The 9,534-nt window shown below is 43.7% G+C and overlaps 1 protein-coding gene across 1 annotated transcript in view; it reads left to right on the forward strand.

Moving 5' to 3' along the window:
• Nucleotides 1-2,676: 2,676 nt before the first annotated feature.
• LOC119170305 (uncharacterized) overlaps nt 2,677-9,534 on the forward strand; it is a 21,028-nt gene continuing 14,170 nt past the window's right edge. Inside the window, exons 1-4 of the mRNA XM_037421435.2 lie at nt 2,677-3,162; nt 5,640-5,725; nt 6,931-7,168; nt 9,515-9,534. The exon at nt 9,515-9,534 is cut by the window's right edge and continues 97 nt beyond it. Of these exons, the coding sequence (XP_037277332.2) occupies nt 2,971-3,162; nt 5,640-5,725; nt 6,931-7,168; nt 9,515-9,534 (536 nt within the window). The 5' untranslated portion in view covers nt 2,677-2,970. The remainder of the gene's footprint in view (nt 3,163-5,639; nt 5,726-6,930; nt 7,169-9,514) is intronic.

Genomic DNA, 9,534 nt, shown 5'->3' on the forward strand with positions numbered 1-9,534 from the left:
CGCCGCAGCTTATACAGAAAGAAAAATTACCAGAAGGTGCCCTCCCCGCCCTCCCTTACCCTCCCACCTGAAGCGAATTTTTTCCGGTGCCCCTGACTTTGGTGGCTTATCATGAGAGGTGTCTTAGTGGGGTGGAGGGAGGGGATTCAATTTAGCCTACTCTTTGATTTGTTTTATCTTTCAATTTTAAGGTTGTTTGTACGCGCATGCATGTAAACACACGCACGAAAATGATTAAAAGGGACAGGACAACCCTCACGCACCCCCTCCACGCAAAATCTTTTTTCCACGCGAAACATTTCCCGATTTCTAAGCAAATTTTGTACCCACCCCTGCAATGTCTCGCAATGAGACGGCAGGGTATGTAAATAAAAAATAAAAAATAATGCTTGTGGCAAAACCACTGTGTCTCTATATACTATTTCGTGCAGTGCATGCACGAGGTATAGAGCACGCGCAGTAAATGACATTTTTATCAAGTTGCTTTCAACTTCATTTATTCATAATAGTTCTTGAATTAATATAAGTCGTCAGTAAGTCAGCGCTCTGTCGTTTACGTAGGCACAATTAATAATGCAGACGGCGCCAGCGTTCTCCAGCGCTGTCCCGTGGAGCGCTAGCGCGCTGTACGTCATGCCAGGCCCGCGTCTGAGGTCGATTAACGGCTTCATTCACGAACGAATACGGCGAGCCATCACCGATGCGTGGGGCCTTGTTTCCCGATTCTCGAAGCTTCTACTCGTTTGACTTACTGTGTGAGATCTAAAGAGGTTACTGCGTATAACCAGAGTGGCAGTGCCTTCTGGCCTCCAACTGCTCGTGGCACATGTCCCGTTGCCGGTATTTACTAAAGTATGTGGAGCTCATATACTGTTCCAGACGTTTGCCATAGTGCACATGACGGCGCAGTTTCACGTGGATCGAGTAATAAGCACGAAATAAATGGCAATAAGCATATGTTTGTGTTCTGGTCAGGGGCTAGAAAGTGTCCTTCATGACTCGAATCCGTGCCATACACTCAATTTCACTAGTCTACAAGGAATAAACATCACTCGCGTCTCCAAGTTCTCAAAGATGACTAGTCGATGCTGGAAGTATGCCCACAGCCAGCACCAGAGGTGACGGTTATACCCGCCGGAGCGGGATCAAATAAAGGGGGGGGGGGGGCAGGGCATGGGAGATGGGAGAAAACAACGTTCTTTAAAAGTCTTGTGTGATGACGACAAAGACTAGGAGAGAACAAGTGGAGAATGTGACACTCGGTAGCTCAGACAAATTTTTTCTGGGGGGGAGGGAGGAGTTCAACTACACTCTACGTATGTTCCCCGTGGTGGCACTTCATTTCTACGTGTTCATACTCGAAGGGTCACAGGCATAGGCGTGCGCAGGGTTCCCGTTCAGAGGGAAGGGGGGGGGGGGGAGGCTCGTCGCAGCACCTTCCTTCTCTACTAAGTTGCTTGACGGTGGCCAGGCAGCTTTTCTTTCCCTGGTCTCCCGCAAGATTTTGTTATAAATATATCAATAATTGAAATGAAAGTCAGTGTATGGGCAGACTTTGCGTTCCCTTCTCAAGTGACTTGGGGTAAGGGGGAGGGGTGACAGCCCCCGCCCCAGACCTTCTCCTGTGCAACCCTATATATGGTTGCTGCCGGTGTGCCGTCAGGTGAGATTTCACTACTCCCTTCTCTGGAATTCAACGACAAATAAATATATACAATATAGGGTTCGGTTTCAAAATAAACTTGCTGGTTTATTAATTAAGCAATTAAACAACTTTGCTATTACACCTTCTACTTCTCAGAACCGAAAAAATTACCAAGCGATACCTCACAGTGCCCCCTTAGGGACTTTTGTAGGGTGAAAGAGAGTTGACAATAAGCATTTCTAAGTAAAAGTTTTTACTGAAAACCTTTGTTGCTGTTCGTGATTGGCTCTCTCATCATCTGTGTACACTTTGGCGAAGCAATAAATCATCGTGAGATTCGGTGCTTTCCGGAGTCATCTAGCTTCGTTTGCCTTATACAGAATACATACGTATATGATGCATCGCCTTACTCTCATCTCGATCAGCTGTCTAATGTAAGCGCTGATGAAGTGTTGATAAATACCATTGCATTTCGACCTTATCGTGTGCATGACGCGTTTGTTTCTTTCTTGTTCTGTTGTTGGTAGCGGTGGTCTTCCTGTTTTTTTTTTTTTTGTATTGTAAGCGGGCTCTCCTGGCGATCAGTCGTCAAGAAATCTTTAGTTTTATACTCCAATACTCCCACCACTGGATAGCTTCGCGTAAGTCATGTGGCAATTACTTTATGTCTCACCTGCCTATACTGCGCTTGGAAGTTGGTACTTTATCGAGCTACTGAGCGTTCATTCGATCGAGGACGCGGAAGCAAGTTTTTAAAGAGTCCAGATACGTAAAACTCTCGTGCGTATTGGATTAGGGCTGCGCTACTGGTGCTCCACATGACCGAATGTGTCGATCGACGTGGCCAAGGAAGACGAAACGTAAATAGCCCCTCGAAGCAGCTCCGTTTACGCACGAGACATAGCACCGTGCTTCTCCACTGTTAGCGACGAGAATTTAAGGCAGCGCCTGTATCATCCGTCTTGTCCTCCGCGATAACAATCGACCGGAACGTTTAACGCGCGCCTCTCAGTCAGGCTCGTGCTGCATAGAGCACCGGTCGTCGTCGGCTACTCCGCTTGCTACTCTTCGGGAATCGAAGTCCACGATCGAGACCCCAAGGAGCGTAACTCGAGAGCAGCGCGACGCCTAAGAAGGTCGCACCATAGACCAGCGACCCGGCCGGAGGCCAATAACACCCGGTGGAGGGCGGAGGTCATAGTGTCCGGGACTCCAGGCGGGACGAGAGCGGACACTAAACGGCCGTTTCACGGACGACGAAGGAGCAAAGGTCGAGCGGTTGAGAAGGTATAGGAGAGAGAGTTGCACAAGGTGGAAACGGCAAGATGCACGAGTTCTACCCTAGAGACTACTCGGACCACGACTCGGATGTCGACGAATCATTCCCAGTGTACTTACTCAGCCGCCATTGGAAAGAGGAGCTGGCACTGGACAAGCCCGAGAACAAAGCCGCCAAGAGGGCACATCGCACGCTGAGACCTGCGCGCAGGTCCTCTGGCTTACACGTCTTGAATCCGGTGAGTGAACAATACACACTTTAATTGACTACTCCCACGTAACAGTCCATTCTGGAAGTGTTCCACCTCTTCGTTGGAAAGGCCTATACTGTGCAATAGTATCGTATTTTTCGTCTGAAAGTTATGATATGATTATTAGAGACGTTGTAATGCACAGGGCTCCGAAAATCTCTTTGTGTACTCTAACGTGTGCCGAAATCTGAGCATACGGGTCTCTAGCATTCTGCGTACATCAAAGTGCCGGGATTCGACGATACAGCGACCGTTGGACCAGCGTTCAAGCACCAGAACTACACACTCGGGGACAGCTTTCTGAGGTATTGATGGGAAGGCTACGGAACCAAAGTGGGAGTGTGCCACCGGTGAAGAATATAGTCCCACAAATGCGTCTGTTTTCCGCGCGAAAATCATAACAAACAACATTATTTTCTACAGTATAATGTTGTTTATAAAGATACACTGAACGAATGAAGGAGATATTAATATTTGTTTTGCTTCATGAAGCGCAATTTCACATTTGCACGTCTGAAAACGTTGAACGTTTTAGGTGCACCTCATAGTAGAAATGGCGTCTTCACCTTAGATGAACGCGCGTCTCCCTCCAGCTATTCCGACGCCTCGCCGAAGAAGCTTGTGTCGAATTTCACTCATAAATGGCCGTGTAAGCAGACGTAGCGATTCTATGATGTGGCATCATTTGAACTCGGCCGTCATTCGAAAAAGCGGGTCTAGCAGGACTACTTCGCGGAGAAGTACATGTGCAGAAGCTCCACCCCCGTGGCTTTCCCTTCATTGCCACAAAGAATCGTCCCCGAGTATGCTAGACCACCACGGCGGGTGAAACACATCTTGAAACACACAACTTGGTGTTCGTGCATCTTGCTCCTGCTTCTTTTAGTTCTATCTATGAAAAAAGGTAGATAAGGTTGCCATAAAACGTAATGTATAGCATTCCATGAAAAACGTATACTCCAACGCAGGTTTGGCAAGAGTCACCAAAATAGACAGAGAGGGGGATAAAAAAATTTAAAAAAAGGAGCTTTATTAGCTGCCATGTCGGTTCCTATCGAAGCTTCTTGTGGTTGGACCCCTGTGTGTAATGTTCCTGTGGCATAAGATAGCCTGTCACTTAACGAGTGTATTGGTGTAGCCTCCGTTTCTGTCACATAACGTAGAGCGAATACGTATACAGTATAGAAAAATGTAATAGTGGACGCGTAGGTGAGTTGAACGTATAGGCCTAGTTCAATACAGCATTCACGCATGTTTGAGCCTCACCACATTGCGCGATATATTTGTGCGCTACTGGTTTAAACTCGTGCTTGGTGCAAAACACATACAACACAAAGCACACTACATACGCTGCGAAAATTTCCACCAATCGTTGCAGTCGTGCGCAGCGAGGAAAAATTTACAAGCCGAGCGCGACGTTGGCGTTTTCTCAAGCACCCTTTCATCATGCTGAGGCTTGTGCTCATCCTCTCCGGAGCTGCGGCCTCCTGCTGCATCGCGTCATACAGAAGGTTTTCCCTATTGGTAGATATATGACATAAACCAAGAGCGGCATTAGATGCGCTTCTTGAACCGGGTGCCGACGAGTACCGGCACCACGCTCCAGACAGCGCTGAAATTACCATTACTCAGTGCCAACACTATCGCGTCGCAGAATCGCACGGGTTGGAGGATAGGGGATGGCGCTTGATCAAGGTCATGAAGTGAGCCATGGCGTAGCTTTTTGCCCCATCTGTCAGTTCCCCTCTGTAGCTTATAGTGCACTCGTCTTGAAAGGAGAGAGAAATCGCTTAAGTCGACGTGTGACGAATCCCTGCGACTCTTCTCGCTCGTGGCGTATTGCAATGGAATAAAAAAATATATTTTTGTCCTGCAAGACGCACATTGCGCGTAGCGGAAGTCTCCCACGTAGGGACCGACAGCGAATACCTGGCAGCCGCCTCCGATGATAGGCCTGCTCTTGTATTGGATTTTTTTTTTTCGTCGATGAGTTGTTCAGGCAATAAACTTCCATACTGAGGTATTGTGATGTTTCCTTAAAGTAATCCAGGATTCATTTAATGAAGCTTGCAGAATGAGATTTAGCTTGTGAGGTTCAGCATGTAAGCACGTAAAATCGTGCATTGCCTATGGCTCCCTGCATTCCATGGAGGATCTCTGAGACGGCCTACGGGAAATTTTAGGGTTTAAAAGCTAAGATTGATGCCGCGGTAATTATGAGAAAACACTGGCCGAAAAGGGTCGAGTTAATTATACTGAATATGTGTGAAATCATAATAGTATAGCTACTTAGTGTTCGTTGTCAGTTTTTGTTCCCTCGAATACCTGTTGAAAACCTGACAGTTACACATTGACTGACTAATTTCGAGCTACATGAACTGCCCAGAATAGCTATAGTCATAACGACTCAAGTTCGGTCAGGAAAATATGGCATGCGTGTAATGGCTCTTTGTTTCTTTTTTCAGAACCCGAAGTTCAATGACACCTTGGAGACTCGCGTCATTGACGCCAACTTGTTCCTCGAAGTTAGACTCCTGTACAGACCGGGCGGGTAAGGGTCGAGTTGAATGTTCATTTTTCCGTATTCGTAAATCAAACACGACGGGATTCACACCCGCGTTACTGCTCGCAGCACTTAATATAAAACCACGGCGTAAAACAACGGTATACGCTTATCGTGCCGTTATGTAAACGTATGACATAAAGCAATCAGTGCGAACAAATCGACAGCGAGTGCCGGTAAGCTGTATAGGCAAACTGAGGTCATCTACGTCATTTCCGTAATAGTCGCGTACACATAGAGATATGGTCCCATCTGATAGTGGAGGTGTGGGCACTGGAAAGTATAGGTGTGGGCACAGGGAGTGGGGTCGCCCCCCTCCCGCTTTCGTCACCTAAGAAGGGGGCACGCAAAGTCTGCCCATACATGACTTAATAGAAAGGAAAAAGGGGACGCTGCGGTAAACCTTAGAGTTACTGTACAAAGGTAGCATATACAGTAACTCTAGTAAACCTTTGCCCCCCTGCTGGGAGCGAATACGTTCGCGGTCAGGAGCTCACATAGTGGCACACATAGTGCGACTGAGTCGCTTGACGAGGCATTTACTAAGAATATTTACGAAAATAGTGGCCTATATATATATATATATATATATATATATATATATATATATATATATATATATATATATATATATATATATATATATACATATATACATATATACATATATATATATATATATATATATATATATATATATATATATATATATATATATATATATATATATATATATATATATATATATATATATATATATATATATATATATATATATATATATATACACTCTTCTCGTTACAGCTCAAACAAAGTTTGGAATTCTAAGCAATCCATGCCACAAAACATTCTAAGTTACTTTGCATTAAAATCATGACTTATCTTCAAACCACTTGAGTAATGAAACAACGAGCGATGGCAAACACCTTTGATACTCGCATTTCTTAGGAACGATACACGTTCTGCAGAGAAGGCAATGTGCATACAGCGAGATTTAAGGCCGCAACATGTGCTGCATTTTCGGATTGTTGCCAGGCATCATTTTTTTTGTCCCCTGGGTGCATGCGTGTGTTCGTGCGTGTGATTTTGTGTGCGTGCACACCTGAAGTTTTCCAGGCGTATAGCGTTTAAGCAGATTATACGCGTATGGTACGTACGCACGTAAGCACTAAGTTATGCTACATTTGCCGCAGGTCACAGATAATATTCACAAAAAAAGATAAGAAGGTACTTACGCTGCAATTCAAGGACTACAACGCCAAGAAAGACGCAGATCGGTACGACCAGCCGGAGCCCGACTTAGCCCTCGTAATCAAGTACCTCACCGGTTACGACAAGCCAGAGGAGCAGGAGGTGGATCGTAAAGTATTCAAGCCAGAGGAGAACCACACCTATGCCATCCACATAAGACAGAGGGGCTCCAGTATTAAGGCACGACGTATTTTATTTACTGCTACCGTCAAATGCATGAATATCGAAGTGCTAGGGACGTTCAAAACCCATTTTTGTGCTTGTGACGTTCGAAATTATATTTGTTCGTAATCCAGACACACGAACAGACAAGAGTACAAGAATGCTCGGGCGGTTGTCCTGATTTCCGAGTTATATTAACTGGTTTTCCGGACAAAAATTAGCTTTGTCGCAGTATCTATTAGGCAGAATGTTTTCGCTGAAGGAAACCAACAGACAACGAACCCAAGGAATGTACGAGGGGCCAAATGTGTAGTCTTTGAACTGTAGGAAAGTAATCGTTATGTAAATGTAAGGAAATTAAAGTAGGCGAAAAGACAACTTTCACTTCTTTACATTTCTATAATAATTACGAAACATCAGTTAAAAAGGTTACAGAAATACTATGCCCTCTCTCAGCTTGATTAGGTTGTATCTAAGAAGAAAAAACGAGTGCTAAGTCCGTTCTCCTTCTTACTTAGGAAGAAATACATGGGGAGCACAAAGAAAAGAGAGTTGATACCTTGACGAAGACGCATGCCCCTTTAATTCAAATAAAATAACGCAGGATCCAGAGGCCGTAATTCCATTTTCGACGAGTCATCATCGCCCCCAAACCTCAATTTTCTCAATTCCTGTTCTTTTAGACGTGTAATACATTCGGTGACATATGTGTAATATATTCATTGTGCTCAGTAATAGAACACCAGGTCAATTTTATCAGGATGTGTTCGCACTTATCATTTATTTATTTATTTATTTATTTATTTATTTATTTATTTATTTATTTTTACACGGCACTGCCAGCCTACAGCTAAAGCTGTAAACAGGAATAAGAGTAACAAGTACAAAATCAAGTGAACCAATCAAGCACAAGGATTGTGTCGCAAGGACAAGGAAAAATAAAGGCAAGCAAAGGGCGCTTCAGAACAATATTCAAACCACATCCGCAGTCCCTCAAGCTCTGACACGCGCAAACCAGCCGCAGAATGACAAAACAGTACCTCTCACGTAAAAAAAAAGTAAATAAATAAGAATAATAAAAAGGCGCTTAAAAATAGTCTTCGAAACAATAATAGTCGTGAATGACTGTGAAAACAATTACAGCTGAAAAATTCGTACAAAAGAGTCAGAATCCGGACATTCTACAACATCGGCTGGGAGGCGATTCCACTCTCAAATTGGTTTCGGGTAAAAAGTTTTGCAAAAGTTTCAGCGCGGCAAGAACATTCCTTTATTTGTTTTTTATTATGGTGTGACCAGATGACTTGCTTGGACACTGGTTCTATGTACATTTCTTAGCGAATACCAAGTTTACCATGAAATATCAGGTGCATGAATTCCGATTGGTCACGTTGGAATCTTTTTTGAAGACATTCCAGACATGCTTTCTTTTCCAAGGCACTCTTTGAGGTGTGCCAACTATAAGAACAATATACAAAGCTAGCCACTTTTTTTTAATTCCACTTTTTTATATTGCCTTGAGTATAAGGGTCTCAAACTATTGATGCATATTCTATTAAAGGATGAAGTAGTATTTTATATGCTATTAGTTTAGCCTCGTGTGTAATTCGTGCTAAATTTCTTTTTTAATAACCAAGTTTTTGCATCCTCCTTCCATCTCTGATCCTACGTTACTGTATTTATTTATATCTGTTATTGGCAGCGAGAGAGCTGCCACCCATGTAATATGAAAAATGTAATGGTGGTCGTTTTTGTGTCACAGTCATATCGACTGATATTTTAGCGTTTGTTTTCTTTGCCAATCCTTACACCAAACCGCAATTTGTGCTAAGGCATTGTTCAGCAGAGCCTGATCACTGGGATTCTGGATGTGGTGGTAAATCATGCAGTCATAAGCATAGAGCTTAACTTTAACGGGTACATTCAGAACTATATCATTAATAAATATGAAGAAGAACAACGGCCCCAGTATGGACCCTTGTGGAATGCCCGACTTGATAGATACTGGAATACCATTGATCGCCAGTATTTTCCCCAACTTTGCATTGCTTAGACATTTATTCAAGGTAAAAAAAAAGATTATTTCAATTGTCCCACAATTATATTTTTTTAAAGGTATTGGAGCACTGCCGGAGAAAAGGCATTCTTATTGCTGGAAAGGGTGAACGAAGGGAAGTGGGGAACTTCATTGCGATGTCTGGGGCCATTTCTCACCGTATAGTTCAAGCAGCCATTCTTTTAAATGTAGTGTTTCGTTTAGGAAGAAAGTGTTTTAACTTGAGTAAGTAACGAAAAAAAAGGGGGACTGATTAAGTTAATCTTTTTATGCCTGACGTAACCATCTTGATTTTATTTTTTCTGCAGCTCTCAGTGAATGATGTGGA

Source organism: Rhipicephalus microplus, chromosome 2, assembly GCF_043290135.1.
Source record: "Rhipicephalus microplus isolate Deutch F79 chromosome 2, USDA_Rmic, whole genome shotgun sequence".
Lineage (NCBI taxonomy): Eukaryota > Metazoa > Arthropoda > Arachnida > Ixodida > Ixodidae > Rhipicephalus > Rhipicephalus microplus.